The sequence below is a fragment of the Vulpes lagopus genome, chromosome 13 (genome assembly GCF_018345385.1).
Source record: "Vulpes lagopus strain Blue_001 chromosome 13, ASM1834538v1, whole genome shotgun sequence".
Lineage (NCBI taxonomy): Eukaryota > Metazoa > Chordata > Mammalia > Carnivora > Canidae > Vulpes > Vulpes lagopus.
In genome coordinates, this window is record NC_054836.1 from 1,999,828 (window position 1) to 2,024,483 (window position 24,656).

At 36.8% G+C, this 24,656-nt stretch overlaps 1 protein-coding gene across 1 annotated transcript in view; it reads right to left on the minus strand.

Annotated features, from left to right (window-relative positions):
- The window catches only part of GRM8 (glutamate metabotropic receptor 8), a 748,335-nt gene that overhangs the window by 83,803 nt on the left and 639,876 nt on the right, over positions 1-24,656 (minus strand). The window contains exon 9 of the mRNA XM_041728295.1: positions 1,177-2,112. Coding sequence (XP_041584229.1) covers positions 1,177-2,112 — 936 coding nt within the window. The remainder of the gene's footprint in view (positions 1-1,176; positions 2,113-24,656) is intronic.

Below are 24,656 nucleotides of genomic sequence, written 5' to 3' on the forward strand. Positions count from 1 at the left end.
CATTTCTTTGTGTCCAAACATGGTTGAAAGCCACATTGATCTCGTAAGGGATGAATGCTCATACTAATGAGCTCTCCATGCCCATGTTGAGTACTCTTTCCTCTGAATTAGTTGGGATTTTAAGAGTCATGCATGACCTCACTTGGAATGTTAGCGAATGGGGAACGTAATTGTGCCCAGGATGCTTGATTTCTCCATAACTTCTGATGATAGAGGGTGAAGCGATCTTTAAATTCTCACTCTGAGAGCTTTCTCATCTGTACAGTAAGACTGAAGGACTATTCTTTCAGAAAGATATAATTTCCTTTGTTTCATAAGCTGACTTATCTCTGTTAAATTAGCCAAACCTTGGGATCCATGTTTAACGTTAGTTCCCTGCTTTTCTGGACAGAAAACTATGTGTGTCCACTTCAGCACCTGCTTCCTTTTTCATATAAATCCCCTGCAAGGATTTACGTGGAAAAGGTTAACTGGAGATTAGTGACAAAAGAAAATTATTTTAAGAGATTTAATTGATCTTCACCCTCTGAAATATCATAAACTGCCTTATATAACTGCCCACTGCTGTCTTCTTTAATCCTTCCACATCACCTTGCACATATGGAAAAGTGATAAGCACAGGGGCTGAGGAGAAAGAGTAAGATGGTTCAGATCAAACTAAGCCATTTCAATTTCTTTTGTTCTTGTCACTTTACTAGAAACCCTGCTTCCATGACTAAAGCCAATCATAATTATGAAGGAATAGCTTTTTCCCAGAGACACACAGGAACCAGGAAAGGAGATATTTGTCATACAATGGGATATCTCTGTGATAGCTCATTCCTATGAATCATATCTTCCTTTTCTCCCATCGTCTTTTAATTAACATTAGGAAAAGAACAATTATCTTTGTAGATAACAGACCTGGGAAGAGAGACCCAGAAAGTAATGTGAGATCTGTCAATTTTCTACCTTGCTAAGGAGGACACTTTAAAGCCTTCTTCATGGAAAATCAACCTTAGTCAACACATATTCAAAGTTAAGTAACTTTGAGGGATTATATATACATTTCTAAATAAGAATAATACAGACCGAATCATCTTGAGAGAATATAAATGAACTGAAAAGATAGAGAAGCATACTAAAGAAAGAAGTTAAATCCATGGAAGTGTTGGCATATGCATATCTTGCACTTACCTTTTCTGCTGACTGTGCTGTACCAAAAAAGATAGGAATGAAAGCTAACCAAATGATGCAGGTGGTATACATGGTAAATCCAATAGGTTTGGCTTCGTTGAAAGTCTCTGGGACACCTCTCGTTTTAATCGCATAAACAGTACATGTGACCATCAAGAGGATACTGTACCCCAGTGAACAAATGAGCGACAGATCAGAAATGTCACACTTGAGAACTCCCCTGGCATTCTCTGGGTCTAGAGTCCGCTGTTCTCCATAGTCAATGATGATGTGGGGAGGGTCTACAACAAACCAGACGCACACGCCCAGGAGCTGGACAGAGATGAGGCTGAAAGTGATCACCAGCTGGGATGCTGGACTAATGAACTTGGGTGCTGTGACTGATTTCTTCCCTTGTTCAAATATCCGGTGGATTCTGTTTGTTTTGGTAAGAAGGGCTGCATAGCTGAAACACATGCCAAGTCCCAGAAAAATCCGGCGGAAGGAACATATGATTGTATCTGGTGCTGCAATCATTAAAAAGGTGATTGAATAACAGAGAAAAATCCCTGTTAGGAGCACATAACTAAGTTCTCGTCCTGAAGCCCTTACAATAGGTGTGTCATTATAGCGGACAAAGGTCACGATCACAAAGGTGGTGGCAATGATTCCCAATATTGCAATGAATACAGGCACTACAGCCCAAGGAGAATGCCATTCTAGTTTGATGATGGGGATAAGCTGGCAACCTGTGCGGTTGATGTTTGGTCTCTGATCCAAAGGGCAAAGTTCGCAGGAGAGCTCATCTACCTGGTAGTTGTAACCTTCACAACGCTCACAGTGCCAGCAGCAAGGGACTCCTTTCACTGTTTTCTTCCTCTCCCCAGGCTTACAGGGCAGGCTGCAGACAGACGCTGGGTGAGTGTGTTCTCTATTAGCCCACTGCATGTCTTCCACCTGTGGGGATAAAAAATTAATGAGCCTTCCATTTTTCCCCATTTATAATATCCTAATCCTAGCCACAGGTTTGTAATAAATCCCTGAATGCTGACAGTGCAAATACAGTTTACTATCATAAGAGCCTCGTGTCTTTCCCCAATATTGACTTCTTTATGAAAGTGTTAAATGAGTGGGCCCAATAAATCATTCATATCATCAACTTGATGAGTGTCATTATTTTCCATTTGCCTCCTCAATGTTGACCAATCTGTCATTTGTAGAAGGATTTATTGACCCAAACAGTCTTGAAAATATAAATACATATATATATAAAAGCCCCATGGAAATATGTTTTAGAGTTAATCACAGATACAAATGCCAGGATCCCTGAAACACTGGCTTCGGGTATAAACGTGTACATAAAACAGTGATACAGAGCTCCTCACCATACTTGTGGAAATTCAAACCACACTGTGTCAGTTTTGAAAGGAAATGGCCAAAACTACTTTAATCTCTGCTAATCATCATGTACTCGTGGTGATGACTTTATTAATGTTTTTGCCCCTGTTTAAGCATGAAATATACTCCCCCCCCCCCAGTCTTGTATTTCCACCCTGTGAAAAGACCATGCTGAATGAGGCAGCATGATGGTAATGTTTTCCATTGAACAAAAGTAGTCTTATAAGTGGCTTAAAGCAGTGAAATTGGTACAAATGAGAGAGCTCTCCTAGTGTACTTAGTATCTACTTCAGAGCCCTAAAGTTCCACCTTACTCTTTTGGATTAAATCACAGAGTACCTCTACTAAGACAAAAATAATATTTTAAGGGGACTCTGCCAATCACTGACTTCTCACCTTGCTTGTTTACTAAAGGTTCTGGAGTCAGTTCCAACATGTTATGGGGTAGGGAAGAGGAGGTTTCCCATACTACCAACAATCTCAGACACCAGCTGGGTGTCTGGTAAGTTACTGCACTTCTGACATGATCTACCTGGAGACAGCATCAGATCCCAGAGTTAAAGCTCAACCTGAAAGACTGGCTCCTCCCACTTCATATGTGGATTGCAAATCCAGGTTGTCACATATGGTTCTGATTGAAGGTTCCAACAACACTTGCCTTGGGTTCAACTGGTTTGCTAGAGCAGCTCAGAGAAACACTTTACTCACTAGGTTACCACTTTATGATAAAAAAAGGAAGAGATGCAAGGACCAGGTATGTGGGAAGGGCACAGAGCTTTTAAGCTTTCTGATTATGCCACTCCCCCCAAATCTCCACCTGTTCACCAACTCTTAAGCTGTCTGCACCCCACCTTTTTGGATTTTAGGGAAGCTTCATCACATAGACATGACTAATTAAATCAATGGTCATTGGCACTGATACAACCTTTAGCCCCACTCCCTCCCCAGACGTCTGGGGTGGGACTGAAAATTCTAATTCTCTAATCATGTGGTTCGTTCCTTGGGCAACTGGCTCCCATCCTTAGGTCATCCAGACGGTTTCCAAAAGTCACTTCATGAACATAAAAAAAAAGACACCTTTATTGTTCTTATCACAAAAAAATTCCAAAGGTTTTAGACACTTTGTGTCACCAGCAAGGTCAAAGACCATATATTTCTCATTATAAATCACAATATCGAATTTACCTTATTAGAAACACAGTGATTTTAGCAGAATGCTAATAGGATGAACTGGAAATTATTGATCATCAGAGACAACTTACTATGAAAAGCAGCTACTATAAAAGGTAAGTTCTATGAAGAGAGTGATATTGTTCACTCATGTGAAGAGACTGGCACACAATTTGCCCTCAAATCTTTGCTGAATTTGTGAAAAAGTAAGGATAGTGTTAAAAAAGAAAACCAAAGGCCCAAAATGGCATCACTTAGGTTAAAGCCCCAACTCAGTAAACTGTTGCTTGAATACCTGTATCTAATTGCAGTTTCAACCTTCCCCAGTAATATAGTCTCTTTTTTTTTAAAGATTTTATTTATTTATTTATTTATAAAGATTTTATTTATTTATTCATGAGAGACACAGAGAAAGAGAGAGGCAGAGACACAGGCAGAGGGAGAAGCAGGCTCCATGCAGGGAGCCCAATGTGGGACTCGATCCCAGGACTCCAGGATCATGCCCTGAGCCAAAGACAGACACTCAACCACTGAGCCACCCAGGTGCCTCTCCCCAATGATATAGTCTTATCAGGGTCAGTCAGGAATTTTCTGATGGATGCCAATGAGTCTGCCACTTGGGTCTTCTCCATTCTCCAAAGGAAGATTAGGCAAGCTGCATGATAAGATTTCCTGCTCTCCCCACTGAGGGAAGGTGACTTTGCCTGTAACAATCCTTTCTTTTGCTTATAAATTTCTTGCCCCACCCTCCTTCTTATAAAAACCTTCCATTTTGCCCAACTCCTTGGGGTATACCTCTACTTGTTAGATGAGATGCTGTCCAATTCATGAATCATTTAATGAAGCTAATTAGATCTTCAAATTTATTCATCTGAGTTTTGTTTTTTGGCAACAGGAGGATATGACAGCAAAGCCCTGAGGAAGAAGGGGTCAACTTGAAAGTACTGGGACCTGGTGATAGAAGGTTGATCAAAGCAGCATAGGGAGCCCAATGAATGGTTAAAAAACACAACAAAACAAAACACAGTTTATCTTCCCCAAGATGAGCTCAATAAGAATTACCATATTCTGTGTCTCTAAAATGGTTGCTGATAACCTCACCTGGAATTTGTGAACTCATGTAGTCCTCTCCAACTGTGAGTAGGGTTGATTTATGTAAACCATACTACATAGTAGAAACAATTACATGTGATTTCTGAGACTAGGTCATAAAAAATATTTTGGCTTCTGCCTTGCTCTATCTTGGATCAGTCACTCCAGGAGAAGAAACACAGATTCAAGAGACCTCTCAAACAGCCCAATGGAAAGGAATGCAGGCCACCTGCCAACAATCAGCACCAGATTGTCATACATGTGAGGCAACCACCTAAAAAGTGAATTGTCTGGCTACATTCCAATCTTCAGATGACTGCAGCCCCAGATGACACCATGACAGCAGCTTCATGAGAAATCCTGCACCAGAACGAGTCAGCCAATAAGCTGCTTCTGAATTTCCAATCTTCAGAAACTGTGTAAGATGATAAATGTTTTGTTTTAGATTAAATTTTGCAGTTGTTACACAGCAATAGAACACTAATACAACTCAAAATATGCTTCTCCACCCATTCTGTGACTATCACCAGTGTAGTATTCTCTTGAGAATCTACTCAGAAGGTGGTGACAGCTGTCATTTCCCAAAAACATGCCCCAAAGTGGCTTATGAAGGCAATATGCTTTCATAACCCGAAGGTTGCCTCCCTTTGGAGAACTATGAAACTGAGACTGTTCTCATGAATAGATCTATTACTTAAGAATGTTTTCCTTTCTTGAATGCGGAGTGAACAATTGAGGATAGAGAACTATGGTCCCCAAGATCACTACTTGCAGGGGGCTATCAAATCTCCCCAAGATCGAGTAGAAAATTCATGCCTGTTTAATTTCAAATATTCTCCCTTGAGAAGATAGGTGGTATTTGATGTATCATAAGGGCACTCAAAACTATTAGCTTACTCTGTCTTTTCACCACAAAGGCATAGCAATCTATCACAACCCTGCTAATTTTCTATTAGGTTTTAACGATTTAGAAAAGTTATTTTACTTATGTGTAGAATTCCATTAGGAAAGAAAAAAAGTTAAATTGGAAGCATATAGTGGCTTCTCTTGAAAATATTGAGAAAAATGAAATGCTCCACTGAGCGGCTAAAGTATTGATTTTCTACCCTAATGGACTCTTAAAAGATAATAAAATACTTTTGTGAAGGTTATGTTTCAAAGCTAATTAATGTAAAACCAAAATTGCATTTTGTTTGGGGTTTCTATAGATTTATGATGTTACTGTAAAAAAAAAGGCAGCCAAATATCTCAGAAATATTAAACTTCAAGATTGGTAGGGACTTTAAAGGTCAGCTTCCTAACCACATGTGTAATTCTTTAATTCTCAATACATTTCATTTTCCAGAAGGAAGTAAGACTTGTTAACAGAGAAATATACCTCTTCCAGATAAACCTCATTACATAGTATAAATATTTATCATTGTAAGTTAAATATTAAATTTTCTTTGATCAGTTTTCTATGTATTGAACTAATGGAAAAACATTTTTCATAAATAAAAATAAAGTTGTAAGATAATGGGAAAGAAATATCATAATACTTTAAATAGGCATTTTCTTTAAGAAAAAAACAATATAGTCAAGCCATATCTGTGACCTTCTTCAATATAATGGAGAAAATATTAAGTATATTTTTGTAAACATGATAAATACACAACTCCATTTCTATCAAGGAATCTATTTATATATAATTTTATTGTGTTTTGATGCCATTGCTGAAGTCTGGGAACCAACAAGTATCTACCTCAGGGAAGAACAAAGAGCAAATGGGCACCTGGGTGGCTCAGTGGTTGAGCATCTGTCTTTGGCTCAGGTCATGATCTCTGGGTCCTGGGATTGAGTCCTGCACTGGGCTCCCTACAGGGAGCCTGTTTCTCCCTCTGCCTGTGTCTCTGCCTCTCTCTCTCTGTGTCTCTCATGAATAAATAAATAAAATCTTAAAAAAAAAGCAGCTAATACTTGCATGAGGATCTTGTAAATACATTAATATTTGAGTCAAATAATTTATTTTGCATATGTTTAATAGTGATTTAAAACAATTCTACTTGAGAGTAAAGATTTAATTTTCACAATTTTGCTATAAGGCATAAACAAGGATCATTCAGCCCTTTTGTATGGCTATATTAACTAATTATGCTATCTTTCATACGTGTATCCATGTATTTTTAAATGCATTAAAAATTTAACACATTCCTTGTCTTTGACATTATCCTGGTACTAGGATTTCTTCCTAAAATATATAGTCTAACAAATGGATGACAGTTAGATAGACAGACCATCCAGGGACAAAAACATAGCCCATTCTGCTCTTGATAATGTTCACCAACAATGATTCATTCTCTAGGCTCCAATCCAGTACCTCTCATAGAATGTGAGCCATCAGCTGGTTTCTGCTGTCAAATCCTATTATAACTGCAGAAAAATACACCAACAGCCACAAAACCAAAATTTTCTCAGTGATTGTGCTTCTATGGTTTAACCTTTAATCTTTCCAGACCATTCTGCCTAGAGTAATTCTTCATAAATTCTTTAAGTAGATCTTATTTTTATAGAACAATTTTCTTCTGTATAGTTTTAGTAGCTCTTGGAAAAAAAGATTACAGGAAAGTTTTCCAATTCAAGGACCCATAATAATCATTTCCAGTATTCGTTACAAAATTTTTTCTCAATGTAATATCTTAATTACAATATTTTCCCCACATAGTAAGTGGTATCTTCACTGGTGTGATTACCCTACATGTGGAAACATTTTAAATACTAACAGATAACTGATAACTAATCATAATCACCTCTTTCATTCTGCTCTATAAATCACAGTATCGATAATCATTTCGGTGACTAGTTTGCCACCCCAGTATTCAAACACCTAACCCTCCATCTGTCTTATATAATGCCGTATTGTACATCTAAACATTTTCAGTGAAACTAGGTGTTTTTAAAAAGCTTTACTCATTTATTTTGAAATAATCAATGGATTTAACAAGTGCACCAATTACCATTAATTATTTAAAATGTCAAAATTTGGGAATTCTGAGTCGCTTAGTCAGTTAAGCATCCAACTTTTAATCAGCTCAGGTCTTGATCTCAAGGTCTTGAGTTCAAGCCCCACATTAGGCTCCACACTGGGCATGGAGCCTAATTAAAAAAAAATAAAAATAAAAACTAAATAAAATGTCAAATTTTGGTATATATTGTAAATTATGATTCACATATGAGTGAATACATGTTGTACAGTTACTTTGATACTGTGACTCAAATAAAGTTTCTCAGTATACTAGTATAAATATTCTTTTAAGAATAAATATTGCTTCCTTAATATTCATCCATTCCTTTGGGTCATGCACAGCTTTCTATTCCTATTCAAAGTAATTTTAGTGTTCTTTGAAAGCCTAATATGTGCATGTGAGATGATCCCCATAATAAAGCCCTGACTTTATCTAATATTACCTACATAACTTTTAAAATGCAGACTTCTCCTATGTAGAGAACAACTTAAAGCAAATTTTAGCATCAAAAAAATAAAATATTTGCACAATAAGCGCAAGATTTTTTTCACTAAAACCTATAAATATCATTTAAAAAATGAGAGATTTAAATAAGTGAAAAGAAACCCCATGTTAATGGATAAGAAGATGTATATTGCTAAAATGGAAACAATCCCTAAATTAATTGACTGATACAACGTAATCCCTATCAAAATCCCACCTGGCTTCTTTGTAGAAATCAACAAACTGATTCTAAAATTCAGATGGAAATGTCAGGGACCCAGAATAGGCAAAACAATCTTGAGAGTGAAAACAAAGTTGGAGAATTCATACTTCTGATTTTATTTTTTATTTCTTTTTTGTTGTTTATATGTTTTTAAAATCCAATTAATTAACATATAGTATATTCAATTAATTAATATATAGTATATTATTAATGTATTATTAGTTTCAGAGGTAGAGTTCAGTGATTCATCAATCTTTTTTTTTTTAAAGATTTTAGTTATTTATTCATGAGAGACAGAGAGAGAGAGGCAGAGACACAGGCAGAGGGAGAAGCAGGCTCCATGCAGGGAGCCCGATGTGGGACTCGATCCCAGAACCCCAGGATCATGCCCTGGGCCAAAGGGCAAGCACTAAACCGCTGAGCCACCCAGGTGTCCCTCATCAGTCTTATATAATACCCAGGGCTCATTACATCCTGTCCCCTCCTTAATGTCCATCACCAGTTACCTGCCCTCCAGCAACCTTCAGTTTGTTTCCTATAATTAAGATTCTCTTATGGTTTGTCTCTCTCTCTGATTTCCTCTTGTTTTATTTTTCCCCACTTCTGATTTTAAAACTTACTACAAAGCTATAGCAATCAAGACAGAATGATACTGGTATAAAGATAGACAAATCAATGAAATAAAATTAAGAGCCCAGAAAAAACCTCTCACATGTATGGTCAATTAATTTTTGACAAGTCTCTCAAGCAAATACAATGAAGAAAAAATAGTCTTTTCAACAACTGGTGCTGGGACAAGACATGACACCAAAAATATAAGAAACAAAATAAAAATAGATGAATTTAACTTTATCAATATTAACTCCTTTGTGATTCAACAGGTACCATTAGAAGAGTGAAAAGACAACCCACAGAGTGGGCATAATTATTTCCAAATCATGTATCTGATAAGAATTTGTATCCATAATATATATATACACACACATATAGTATATATAATAAACATATATAGATGACATACATTTTAAAAACTCTTAGAAAACGTTTAAAAGGCAAATAACCCAAATAAAAATGAATTGAAGAGACATTTGTCCAAAGATGATGTATCAAAAGTGCCCAACATCATTAGTCATCAGACAAATGCAAATAAAAAACACAGGATTCACTAAGATGATTATAATAATAATCAAGTGTTATTGAAGATGTGAATAAACTAATACTCTTGGGATGCCTGAGTGGCTCAGTGATTGAGCATCTGCCTTTGGCTCAGGTCATGATCCCAGTGTCCTGGGATCGAGTCCTGTATAGACCTCCCACAGGGAGCCTGCTTCTCCCTTTGCCTATGTCTCTGCCTCTCTGTCTCTCATGAATAAATAAATAAAATCTTAAAAAAATTAACACTCTTTATATTGCTGTTGGGAATGTAAAATGGTACAGTTATTTTGGAAAATAGTTTGGCAGTTCCTTGAAAAGTTAAACATAGAGTTACCATATGACCTAGCAGTTCTACTTCTAAATAATTCCAGTCCAAGAAAACTAAAGACATTTGTTCAAAAAAAATCTGTATATTAATGTTTCTAGGAGGATTATTTATAATAGCCAAAAAACAGGAACAACCCAAATGTCCATTAACTGATAAATGGATAAATAAAATGTGCTATATCTATACAAATATTAAAAGTAAGTAAAAGGAATAAAGTGTTAAAAATAAATTTAAAAGAATAAGTTCTAATATATGCTCTAAAATGGATGAACTGTGAGAATTTGTGAAGTGAGAAAAGTTAGTCACAAATACCACATATTGTGTGATTTCATTTCATATGAAATATACACAACAGGCAAAGGCAAAAACAGACAATAGATTGGTGACTGCCAGGGCCTAAGAAGAGAAGGGAACACAACTGTGTGCTCAATGGTACAGGATTTCTTAGGTAATGGCCTAAAATTAGATGAGGGAGATGGATGCACAACTCTGAATATACTGGAAAATACTGAATTACACACTTTAAAGGGGAAAATTTTATGGGCAAATGTGGATTATTTAAATAAAGCTGTTCTTTTAAAAATATGCAAACTATTTAACTTGATACATTCAGGAAGGATAAATATTCAGTATTATTTGGCATGTAAAAAAGATGTTGCAGGGCAGCCCAGGTGGCTCAGTGGTTTAGCACCGCCTTCAGCCCAGGGCATGATCCTGGAGTCCCGGGATCGAGTCCCACGTGGGGCTCCCTGCATGGATCCTGCTTCTCCCTCTGCCTGTGTCTCTGCCTCTCTTTCTCTCTCTGTGTGTCTCTCATGGATAAATAAATACAATCTTAAAAAAAAAAAAAAAAACATTGCATACTCACCGTTCAAGACACAAGGTTCAATGTAGGGATTTATCAGTGACCAAGACATGGTTCTTGACCACCAGAGACAGTGTAGGTGGGGAAAGAGATAGGCAAAGAGCCTGTTACACTTCAGTATGAGACTCCCTAGAAAGGAGTTAGGAAATGGTGCTGCTATAGGAGCATCCAGCAGGGCCATCCAGCCTAGGCTTCACAGGTATGTGAACAGTAGCCCAAAGGATGTGGAGGAGATAACCCAGGAAAGAGGATGGCAAGAGGTCACCAGGAAAGAAAAGAAAGGAAAGGAAAAGAAAAGAAGAGAAAGGAGGGGGAGAAAAGAGAAAAAAAGAGAGGAAGGAAGGAAGGAAGGAAGGAAGGAAGGAAGGAAGGAAGGAAGGAAAAAGGTCATTCTAAGCCACTGAGAGGGGTTTGGATGCTGTCTTACAGGTGGTCAAGGGGATCCTCTGAAGGATTATAACAATGATAGAGGTGGTGAGTTTCATGGTTTAGAAGAATCCGTGAACTGTAGAGAGAAGACTGACAGAGCCTAAGACTCCAGACAGGCTAGTCACACTGATGTAGAATTCCAGGTGAAAGGTGATGGTGACAGGAATCTGAGCATGCAGTGGACAGGGGGAACTTTGGAAACAGCAATAGGTTTTCAGACTTTACTGTCCAGGCCACAGAAAGTGATGAGTGACTAAAGGATTTTAAGCAAAATATGGTATTATAGCTTTATGTATGTATGTGTATAATTATTTATTAAGGAGATCACTGTGGTGACAAATCAGAGAAGAGAGTGATATAGAAGCAAGAGTAAAAATTAGAGGGCACATTTTATAATTCCTGGCAAGACTAGAGTCTGGTAACTCTGTTAGGAGCAGTGATGAAGAAGATGGGATGGATTTGATATATATTAAAGAAAATAGAGAGGAATCAAACAATGGCATCCAGACTTTTGATTTGAGAGTCATCCTTAGCATTTGCTGACTTCCACTCTTCATGTCTAATCAACCACCAGCAACACGACTTACAGGATTTTGCCCCTAACTCCCAGGGAATGGCTAACTATTGATTCAATCCTCCCTACTTCCCTATCAGACACTCACACAGTACCTTGTATTTCAGTGGTACTTTACAGTATATAATTATGTATTTATTTGATTTTCTTTTTTTTTTTTAAATAAATGGTTTTATAAAGGTTAGGTTATGTTCCTCAAAATTACATAATGGGTTTACTCAAAACACAGATCCCTGGAGCCCAGTTCTTAGAGATTATAATTCAATAAGTCTGGGAAGGAACCTCAGGTTGGGATTTTTAAAAGCCCTTCTTCCTGTGATTCTAACAGATGTAATCAGTAAGCCATACTTTGCTAAGCACCAAATAAAAATTTATTTTCTGCAGAAGAGTAAGAGCCAGGTCTGTTTTTCTACTGTTGCATCCCAGAGCCAATTGTGGTGACTAACCCCCAATAGGTATTAGTAAATATTTGTTGAAGTAAGGAAGGAGTGAAAGAACAGTGAACAGGTAATGGTGCCTTTCATTGAATAGAGGCACCTAAGAGAACGACAGTTTTAAAAAGTAGATCATGTCATGGTTCTCTATCAGCTCAAAGTCCCAGTGAGGCTTCCAAGCCAAGAAACTCACAACTCAGATGAACACTTGAGCTATATTCATGAGTCAGGTTTGCAGGAGGTAAAGATTTCAGAGGCACAATCATGTTCAAGACAATTGAGATCATGACTATTTATTAGCAAATTCTCATCCACAGAAACAGAAACAGTGATAGAGTGAAGGGAAGCACAAATGGGGCCCTGGAAAGAGTACATTTTAAAGAGCAGACTCAGGAAGATCAGTAAAGGAGGACGAAAAAACATGACCAGATGGAAACTAGGGAAGAATATAGTCCAAGGTCCATGACACCAAAGACAGAATTTCAGGAATGAGGAAATGGTCAGTGATGTCCAAAGATAAAATTTCATGAGGATAGGATTTGAAAACTGAGAGTCCCTGCTTACTCTTATGAGAGAAAATTCAGCTTTTCTGTGAAGTCTTCTCTCATGTACCCTATACTAGGCAGGTAGGTATGTTTCTCCTCTGTATTTATGTTTCATTATTTTATCATAAATCTTTGGAATTATAATTATCTGTTGATGTGCCCATTTCCCAACTAGAGAGCCCAGTAATCTCAGGGACAGATTATTTTTTACTTTTCTTTACCTGTTTTAATACCTAGGATTCAATAGGAAGTCAATGTTTGAAATACATACTGATAAATACATAGAATGTTTGACAAACACACCAATGATTATCATTACTCTATTTAGTGTTTTGAATAGATGTGGCTTCAGGCAGTAGGCAGATTTGAATAGTAAATTTATACACACACACACACACACACACACACAATAATTTAAAAAGATAACTTGGGGAAATTTTGCACTCTGACACATACCTCACAGGGATATTGAAAAGATCTAACAAGTTAGTATCTGTGAAAGTGTTTTGTGAACAGAAAATGTGAAAGACAGAAACTCCATATATATCCCAATTTATGGTGAGGCAGCACTGGGAAGAATGTCCCTGCTCTCTACCTATAATTATAGTTGCTGTCCAAAAATTATGTCAGAAGCAATAAGGAAAAAGCCACCATCTCTGGATTTCATCCAGATCTGCTATTTCTTGCTTTTATTTTCCCACAATATCAGCTCTTAATTTAAATTCCTGGTAACTACCACATGAGATGACCATCTTTCACCCAACTCTATGCAGAGAAAACCCTTCAGGAGAGTGCCTTCTGCCTTTGGCCTTGAGCTTAAAGAGGGTGGCATTTTTAAAAAGATTTCATTTATTCATGAGAGACACAGAGGGAGAGAGGCAGAGACATAGCCAGAAGGAGAAGCAGGTTCCCTGTGGAGAGCCTGATGTGAGACTTGATCCCTAGGACCCGGGACAGGACTTGATCCAAAGGTAAACATTCAACCACTAAGCCAGCCAGGCATCCCCAAGAGTGGCAATTTTAAGTGTACATGTTGGCATGCATATTGTGGGATGGGTGGATTCAGGGAAGAGTATAAGAAGTCAGACCCACAATACTTTGGATAAACAAAATGGTCAAACCTTATGATAGAATTTCATCCCAACACAGTACTTATGGGTGGTATTTAGAGCAATAGTGTTGAGCAATTTTTTTTCTTAATTTTAAATTTGTGATAAAAGTTTTTATATGAATTCTATGGAGTAGTTATTTTTAATCATAAGCCATTGAGCTATGACTGCGATACTATGTTTATAATTATATTCTAGATAACCAAAATTAGTTTCAAATAATTTTCTTAGGTTTCTTCTCATGTAGGATTAACTCATCTGAATGTTTACTATAAATGACAATTTTAACTTCTCAAGATGATCTGGTATGTTAGCTCTTTTTTTGAATATAATTTAAAAGCATTCATGTTATTAATTTAAAAGTTAGCACTACCTTAAAATATGACTTACATGTCATATGTAAATATCTACATTAAATACATTATGCCAGTACTTTGTGATGACTAAATTCAATTAAGCAGATCGTTCATTGCTAATAATAAGTAGAAGTAAATAATATGAAAATAGGCTCTCTATGGGCAATTTTGTAAGCTTGTAGAATATTCCTTTTAATTATTTACATTTTTTCTTTTTCCTACACTAAGCTGATTATTAATGCATGCAGAAACTAAGATAATTCATTATAAACCATTTTGTGATATTCTAAACAACATAATAGATGTTCAGTGCAAAATGCTTTTCCATTTTTGATCTTGGCCCATATCAGTCAATGTACATTTAACTCCATCCATGGAATGTTACAGGAAGGAAATAACTTCAGAATGTGAAAAGATAGAAGGATTTGAAATGAATATTTTCCATGGTAAGCTACTTTATATTGTTCAGCAAACAAAACATAAAAGGATGATGATGGTGGGGTGCCTGGGTGGCTCAGTCCATTAAGCATCCAACTCCTGATCTCAGGGTTGTGGGATTGAGTTCTGTGTCAGACTCCATACTGGGCATGGAGCCTGCTTAGGGTTTTTTCTTTCCCTCTCCTTCTGCCCCTCCCGCTCGTGCTCTCTATCCCTCTTTCTCACTAAAATAAATAAATATTTTTTAAAGTGATGATGATGATGATGGTGGTGGTCTGACAGTGATAGCTAACATTTACTGAGGGCATACTATGTGCCAGAACCATCCTAAGCAATTAACATTAAATGCTTAAATGATGCTGAGTTAGATATCCCATTTTGTTTAAGGAGTCACAAAGCAATAGGTAACTGACCACACATTACAGTTATTAAATAATGGAGGCCTGAAGCCACAAACTCAATCACAGAATTTTATTACCTCCACAATTTTACCTCTCATACCAGTACATGACACATGATAGACAGTTAAAAAAAGGAAAATTGAATAAACATCCAGAATAGGAAGCAGAGGAGATAGGAGGCAGGAGAGTAGGTATAAGGTATTTGAAATAATAGTCTGGGTGGAAGGAGCATGTCACCTAGATAGGAGAAGCCTTAGACAAGAACAAGAGATGAGCAAGTGAGACCACGGCAGTCAGTTTATTGGAAATAGAAAAGAAAAGGTGAGTCTAAACCAGATTGAGAAAGAAGAGTAAAAAAAAAAAAAAAAAAGTAATAATTTAAAGGATTTCTTCACCCCAGGCCAACACAAAGACCTTAGGATAAGACAAACAGTTGTTTCATAGTTTGACTATGTTTTATCCTACTGATTCCTGTCCCCTCAGAATCATTACAGAAAAGTGTCCTCTCCAGCAAGGATTCTTCTAGCTATTTTATTCCAAAGAAGAGCATCATAAAGTTAATTTTATCAGCTTAGTATTATTCAAAGTACCTACACGGTACCCTTCCTGTCTGAAAGGTATATATATAACATAATCCCAAATGAATATATGTAAAATCTGATACTTTATTTGAATTAAAAACAGAAAATACCAGTTTTAAAAAATTTTCTATTCCATATTGAATTCTTAGGGCTCCTATATTCCACCCTCATAGAGATAGATGTGAAACTGCTAAACACCAACAAAAAAGGCTGCTGCAGCCAGAGAGGAATAGAGCTATAACAACTGAGACACACTATAAAAGTAAATGATTTCTGAAAAATGGAGAGAACCTGAGGTTGCCTTTCAGTCCCAAACCTAGAGGGGAAAGGTTCTTCTCGCAAAGTGTGGCATAGAACAGGAAGATTGAGAGAGATTAAGACAGAGCTCACTTGGATTCAGCATGAGCAAAGTGACCAAGCAGAAAAGAACAGAAATGAAAGAGAAATTGAATAGGAAACTATGGATGGCATTTTGGGGACTATGACTCACAAAGACATACTTTAATGTTTTCCAGAATTGTTTGTATCTGTGCTACAATAAATAGTACTAAATGGTAGCTCCAGCTAGTAAAATGCAATGTAAAGAATTGTTTAGAATGTGAACTCTGAACCACAGCAGACATAAAAATTGAATTGTCTGAAACTTCTTAGGAAAGGCCTACATGATATTAAGACATGCTTATTCTAATACAGAAGTGACATGCAATGTATCTGAATTAAGGCAACAATATAAGAAAAGGAGCTCTATGACATCAAAAGAAACATTTCTAGCCAGCCATAACTAGCTAAGGGTTTCCTCAATGTATTAAGTAATAATTTATTCATTTATTTAAATATGAATTGTAATAACAGTATAATCAACAGGGTGTGTACTAGGAATATAAAAATAAATGAAGCAACATTTATGCACACAAAGAGCCCATTTAGAAGGGATTAGAATTAAACACTAAAATCATGTGATCAAATATTTGATGTTTGTGAAGCTGGGCTACTTTCTTTCCCTCAACCTGGCAGAAGACTAGGGATTTACTCTCTAGAAAAGGTGAAACATAGGTTCCCTTGGATGCAAGACACCTGGCACAGTGGGTCCAGTACCACATTAAAAGTAGTCATGGCAAGTGGAAGCACGAATATTGAATTGTGAGCTTTCTAGTCCCCTTCCCCTACTTGGCTCACAGAGTATTAACAGCCTAGTTTACATCCTCCAAGCAGAGGATTAAAATATTCATCTTTGGGAGACTTTTAGACTCCTCAGCCTAAAAGAAAAGATCTAAAGATCTAAACATCCTGACACTTAGGTGATTTCCCAAGTGATGTCCATTATCAACAAACACAACCATGTGCAGAGAGTTTTCAATCAGCTTTTTAATGTACCTTTAATTGAGTGGAATCCAAGTATCACTGGTGACAGAAGATTTTCTACCATGCAAAATAGACACTAAATCAAACAAATAGGAAAAAAAAATATTTCAGTAAAGAGAGGCTATGCCTAAAAAGAAAGCCATCTAAAAATTAATAGCTTCAGCAATTTTTTAAATTTATTTATTCATGACAGAGAGAGAGAGAGAGAGAGGCAGAGACACAGGCAGAGGGAGAAGCAGGCTCCATGCAGGGAGCCCGATGCGGGACTCGATCCCGGGTCTCCAGGATCACACCCCAGGCTGAAGGTGGCACCAAACCACTGGACCACCCGGGCTGCCCAGCTTCAGCAATTTTTTTAAATGAATGCCTAAAACAAGAAGCTGTTTATATAAATAAAGGAAAATTCAGAGAGCACAAAAGAACTCTTATACATCAATTATAGTTATTATTATAAAAATACACTTACATTCATTATAATTAATTATTTATGATTAATGATAATTATAGATAATAGAATTAATTATAATACTGAATTATGATTTTAGAAATGGAAGCCAATAAAAGAACTAGAAGGTTGAAGTAATCTCCAAGAAAGTGATCAAAAAGACATAGAGAAAGAAATCAGGAGAGGATTAAAGGATTAGTCTAGGAAGCCCAAGACCTAAATAAGGATCCCAGGAAAAGAAAATGAGGAGTTGGGATTTCAAAAAAACCATTTTCCCAGAAGGAAATGATATAGAATCCTAGATTAAAAGGTCCTACTGAGTTCCCAGCATAATAAATAAAATATACACATAACTAGGATATATCCTGTGGAGTTTCAGAATAAAGAGGACAAACAGGAAGTCTTAAAAGATTCTAAGGATGGAAAAAAAAAAGGAAAAGTGAAAAATTTACAAAGAATCAAAGGATCAGAATGGTCTAAGATCCAAGAAAAAAAATGAAGTAGTGCCTTCAAATTCTAAAGTAAAATGATTTCCAATCTAGATTTTGATAACATGTTGTTTAGCATAATGTCAAAGTGAAGATATTTTTATATACACAAGTTCTTTAAAATTTCTAACTTCCATTTTCAGCCTCAAGTGCTATGGGTGGGGGGCACCTGTGTGGCTGTGTGGCTCAGTTGGTTGCGTGTCTACCTTCAGCTCAGGTCATGATCCCAGAATCCTGGGATCGAACTGAGCTCACATTGTGCTCCTTGCTCAGGTGGAGTCTGCTTCTTCCTCTCCCTCTCATTCTGCCCCTCCCCCTGCTCATGTGTGTACCTGTACATGCTCGCTCTCCCTCAAATAAATAAATAAAATCTTAAAAAGAAGAAGCAGCAGCTATGAGTTGATGTGCTATACCCAAACAAAATAATAAATGAAGGAGGGGCAGTTGGATTACAGAAAATAGGAGATGCAATACAAAAGAGATGTGAAGAAAATCCCCAGAATTATAGTAAAAGGAGATTCTGGGATGCAAGCTATGCTGTACACTTGGATACCAATCTAAGTTACAGAAGCTGGAAGGATGTCTCCAAGAACTTAAATATAGCTAACCAGATGTCCTCTGGAGAAAAGTTTGGGAGTGAATTGGTCTTTAGTATATAAAAAGCAACACACACCAAAAAAAAAAAAAACCAAAACACTAAGCAACCAAACAATTTCAAAGTGATGATTATTAGCTACAAGGGCAACAAAAAATTTTTCCAGGAAAGTACATAACTCATCTGTACATTATGTGCATCTATATTGGGAAGATGGTAGGACAGGAAGTGTAAATGGCAGATGACAAGTATAAAGGAAATAATTCCTTCCATCCCATAGCAAGAAGTCAATAAACTGGCACAGCAGAAAAATAAGAAGTAGAAACTAATGTAAGCAGGTTATTTAGAAATACAAAGTAAAACATATCAAGGAACATTGCACTGAATGTAGGCACATTTGAGGAGATGTTGTTTTCCAAATAAACCTTATAGAACCGATGGACTTTTAAAAATCCTGTGTACCAAAAAGAAAAGAAAAGTGGATAAGAAATGGATAAGGAGAGACCTAAAAATGAAATACCAACTGAAAATCCATACAAGGTGCACTGATGTAAAAGGGACAGTTTGCACAAAATTATTGACATAGAGACCAAACTTGTAAAGCTTCTCAAATCATCGAGGAAAAAAAGCACAGAGACAGAAACAATGCTAGAAAATATGGAAGACAATAGAAGACAGTATGCAAAAATTATAGATAACTAATATATCTACACGGGAAACCAAAACAATTGTTATGCTAAAATATAATCAAAGGAATGAGGAAGGAAAACATTTCTCTGCTCAAGAGACCTCTGTGTGAATAGACTGGAAGGGAAATTAATGCAAGAAACACGATAAAACATAAACCTTTTGGGAGAGAGGGACAAGATTAAAGAAAAGCCCAACAAATCAAACAAGACTAAAAATGGTTACCTAGTTAAAACTAAAAATGAGGATGATCTCAAACATTTCCACCACAACACAACTGCAGAATAAAAACATATATTTTTTAGAAGAAACTTTTATGATGACATAATTAATAACCTGCAAAGTTTTCTTTCACATTTGAGGACAAGAGGAAAATTTTATTAGATATATCATTACTGAGAAAACATAACATTTTAAAATATACTTAATTGGAAAACTTTTGTTCGAATATGTAATCATCTGCTGAAAATTAAAGCAAACTTGGGAAGTTCAGAGAGGAAGCCATAATATAAAAGGTGTCACCTCAACTATTGAAGCAAATGAGAGATCTACAGAAATGTGAGTAAATCTAGTATACAAATATTAAGCTTTAAAGGATGTACAATGTAAACCAAAAAAAACCCAATTATAATCATCTGAATTCCAAACCCCCATGTTCAATGAAAATATAACTTGCATGTGCTTTTACAAGCAACAAAGCAAGCAACAAGAAAAAGAAATGTTAGAAAAGTGATAAATTGATAAATTCTAGAGCTCAGAGAACATGTATTTAAAAATGAACCCTCAGTTTGTTCTCTATAGTTAAGAGTCTCTTTCTTGGTTTGTGTCTCTCTCTTCTTTTCTCTTTGCTCCTTTGTTTTGTTTCTTAAATTCCACATATGAGTGAAATCATATGGTATTCATCTTTCTCTGACTGACATTTCACTTAGCATAATACTCTCTAGCTGTTCTAACCATGTCATTACAAATGACATGATTTCATTCTTTTTGATGGCTGAATAAAATTCCATTGTGTGTGTGCGTGGAGGGGGGGCACATCTTCTTTATCCATTCATCTATTGATTGGCATTTGGGCTCATTCTATATAAACTGACGGTTACCAGAGGGGAGGTGGGCAGGTGGATGGGTTGAAGATTAAAGAATGCACTTGTGATGAGCACTGAGTGTAGTGTGGGTGTATTGAATCACTACATTGTACACCTGAAAATAATATAATACTGTATGTTAGCTAATTAGAATTTAAATAAAAACTTAAAAATGAATCATATATAAATTTTTAATAGATTGTGATAAAACAAGATGACCTTGTTTAGATCATGTTTTCTGATGACAATTTCCAGTGTAACTGGAAATAAAGTCATAAACATAAATGGAACTGCTTAGAAATTAAACAATAACTTCCTTCAAAAAGTCGTCAAAACTGCAATTAGGGCAATTCAGAAATAAAAGATAATGAGAATATTGCACACAGTGTTCTGTATTTAAAACAAAAATTCATATTCTTCAATGCTTTTATTATAAAATAAGAAATAATAAAAATAAATGAACTCAGCATTCAACTCTAGAAGCTAAGCAAAAATAATAACATAAGACTAAGAAAAGTAGGAGAATTAATAAAAATAAAAGTACACATTAAAGACCAAGAAGACAGAATAATAGTGAATTAATTAAAACCAATAACCAAGAACAGGTTTTTTTTACGGAATAGCCAATAAAATTTACAGATAGCTGGCAAGCCTAAATTGTAGGGGAAAAACAAAAGAAAAAACTCAAATACAGAGCTTTAATTCTGATACTACAGATGTAATCATAGATACCAAAAGGGGGGAGGAAATAAGAAAATACTAAATTTAATATATAGTATAGAAAAATACAGTGTAATATAATACTATATTGCTTTATAAACATTCCCTGATCTCCCAGATCTTGAAAATAGTCTATGACATAGTTGTATTCTCTAGCTGCTGTGTTCCTTTTCTTTTCCTTCTTGACTCATCTTGTACAAACACTGTTTTATTCCCTCTGCACTATCATCCCCATGCAAACTAGCCTTTGCAATGCACTCATCTTAAACACTGTGTGAGAAAACATCAGCATTCAAATCCGATCACCTCTCCTCAACCCATCTCTTCTTCGAAACCCTCCTTTCTTAACATCTTGAACACTATCACTATTGTTTCTCTTAGTGGCATAAATGTTGGTTCTCCTTCTCTGTTGCTTCCCTTAACTGTGCCCACAGTTCTATCCTTCATGTTTTCCAACTTGGCTTTCTCTATCAGATGTCCTCCCATCCTTCCCCTGGCTTCAAACAGCTCACTGCTCTACTTCAATGCTGAGCTGGTTTCTTGCCAACTTGTGCATTTCCAATGTCCTGCTGACCAAGCGCTTTAAGACAGCGACAAAGCATGGGAAACGAAGTTTATCATGTCTAATCCGTACTCCTCATCTGGCCTAAGGAATTTTCTCCTTGATTTCTCTAATTTTGTCCAATTGATTTTCATACCCAGTATCAGCCACAGTGTAGATTTTTTTTCATTTACCCATCCATTGTTTTGTCTAGCTCTACAAAGTCATTTATCATGATGGTATTTCCTGACCACCATAAAAGGCTTGCAACTAGCCATCCTTTGTCTTTTGATCCATCTTCCACATATATATTAGGGCCAAATAAAGATATCCTAAACATCCTCTTTTATTTGTTTCCTTGCTTAGTAGAAACTTATAATGACTTCTCACTGACAAAGCAAAAATAAAAATTGGTAATGTTAGTTAAGCCCTCAAACCCTCTATCCCAGTCTATCTTTAGAGTGTTACATAAAAAGCATATTCAGGAATTAAATGCCTGATTCAATTTTTGTATTCATTTTTCTTGAATATATATTTTGGCTTTCTTTTTCTATTTACTCCTGTTTTGTCTCTGCCTAGAATACCATCTTTCCATTTTTGGCCATCAAAATACTACTATTCCATTCTACATGTAAGTTATTACTCCATCCTAACAACATGTGAAAAGCTGAACAGACTGAGAAATCAAAAATGCTTCTAAGACAGGTGAGGACATAGAGGGCATGCCCTGTTCCTGAGACTGGAGTGACAAAAAGGCAAATAGAGAAAGTTACAGCTTACTGGACCAGAGACTCCCTTGCAGAAATCACCTTGGGAAGCAGTGCTGGGGTAGAGAACCCTGAACTGTAATTGCTACAGGCTTAGGGTGGACAATTCTAAGACTTAAAACTCAGTGGCACCCAGCCTTAGTGGACCCCATAATTTTCTCAGATTTATTTCCAGGAGCCTAACTAGGTTCTCAAAGTAAATATCAGGGAAAAATCTTCTCATGCTTCTCATGCCAAGTACTCTGGTTGTTTTCTTTTGTTTTTAAGTAGACTTCACATGCAGCCTGGAGCCCAGTGTGGGGCCTGAATTTACCACCCCGAGATCAAGACCTGAGCGGAGATCAAGAATCAGATATTTAACCAACTGTGCCACCAGAGTATTCTTTAACAAAGCCTGCCCTAGGTGAAACTGTCAAGCAGGTTAGCTAACTAGAGTCTAACCTACTGGAGGTATTAGCAGAACCCAACTGACCTAGGGGAAGGGGAATACCCAACCCCGTCCCCCTCTAGCCATTTTGTCACGGGGCGGGCGGGGGGGGGGGGAGAACAAAACTGAAAAATACTTGTGAAGTTCACTTTCCAGAGGCACAGGCTCATTAAATGACTGAGTACTAATCCTGAAATCATACATCGCTTCCCCTCCCCACACCTTACCACCACATTACTAAAAGCCTATTAGCAGCAGCAACTTTTACCCAACATATCTTGTCTAGCTATCAGGAAATTATTACCAGGCATACCAAAAGGCAACAAAACTTAAAGAGACAGAATGAGTACAAGAATCAGACATGGCAGAGATGTTGAAATTATCAGATTGAACATCAGGTTTTGGAATCAGATCAGGATTTAAATTTCTGTTTTAGGGGCACCTGGGTGACTCAGTGGTTGAGCATCTATCTGCCTTTGGCTCAGGTCATGATCCCGGGGTCCTGGGACCGAGTCCCACATCAGGCTTCCTGAGAGGAGCCTGCTCCTCCCTCTGCCTATGCCTCTGCCTTTCTCTGTGTCTCTCATGAATGAATAAATAAATAGAATATTTAATAAATAAATAAGTCTCTGTTTTAAAACTTACTAAACATATTCCTCTGAGTCTAAGTTTCCCCATTCGTGAAAGCAGGTCAATAATAGGTTATTTCAATTGACCTTAAATTCATCGACAACACCTCCCAGTTTGACCATGGGTGATTCTAGACTGTGGAGAAGAAAGTATTCCTGGGCCTAATTAAGAAAGACCGAATTGCAAAAGAAGAAGAAACTTAACGTCAGGAGCAGATTGTACAGCTGGTGGGATATCAACAAAAATTATTTTGCAGTGGAAAAAAAATAATACCTTACTTCAAATGGGTTTTTTTCTCTTTTAAAAAAGATTTTAATTATTTATAGACAGAGAGAGAGCAGGGGAAGGGGCAGGGAGAAGCAGGCTCCCTGCTGAGCAGCAGCCCAATGCAGGGGTCCATCCCAAGACCCTGTGATCATGACCTGATCCCAAGGCAGATTCTTTTTTTTTAAAAAAAGATTTATTTATTTATTTATTTTTGATAGAGAGAGAGAGGCAGAGACACAGGAGGAGAGAGAAGCAGGCTCCATGCCGGAAGCCCAACGTGGGACTCCATCCCGGGACTCCAGGATCGCGCCCTGGGCCAAAGGCAGGCGCCAAACCGCTGAGCCACCCAGGGATCCCCCACAAGGCAGATTCTTAACCAACTGAGCCACCCAGGCATCCCTCAAGTGTTTTATTTTTTAAGGACTGATTAAATGAATACACACAGAAGTACTAGAATAGGGAGCATCATCACCAACCACCATCATTAGTTCCTCTCTCCACTTATTTACCTGCTCAGCCTGTCACTCTGCCTGCACTAGTCCTCTTCCCAAAATATATCTGACATATACCTTTCTTCCTGTTTGAGTGAGATATTCTATTTTATATTTCCTACTCTGTAATAATTATAATAAACAACAGACACATTGTTGGAAAAAACCTCAAATGTTCCATTCTCTGCACAGATTTTTTTCCAAAAAATGTATAGCTCCCATATATCACTGCTATAGTCTCATTACTGTGTGACTGACATATCCTATGGACTGTTTTCTTTTTGGTGATATTAATTAAATAAACACAAATAGCTTAATGTCAAATAGCTTCCATTATTCAGAGATCTCTGTACACTTGCTACACTGATGATGCAGCTCTAAAAATTTATCTTGTCATTTCAAAAATGGATATA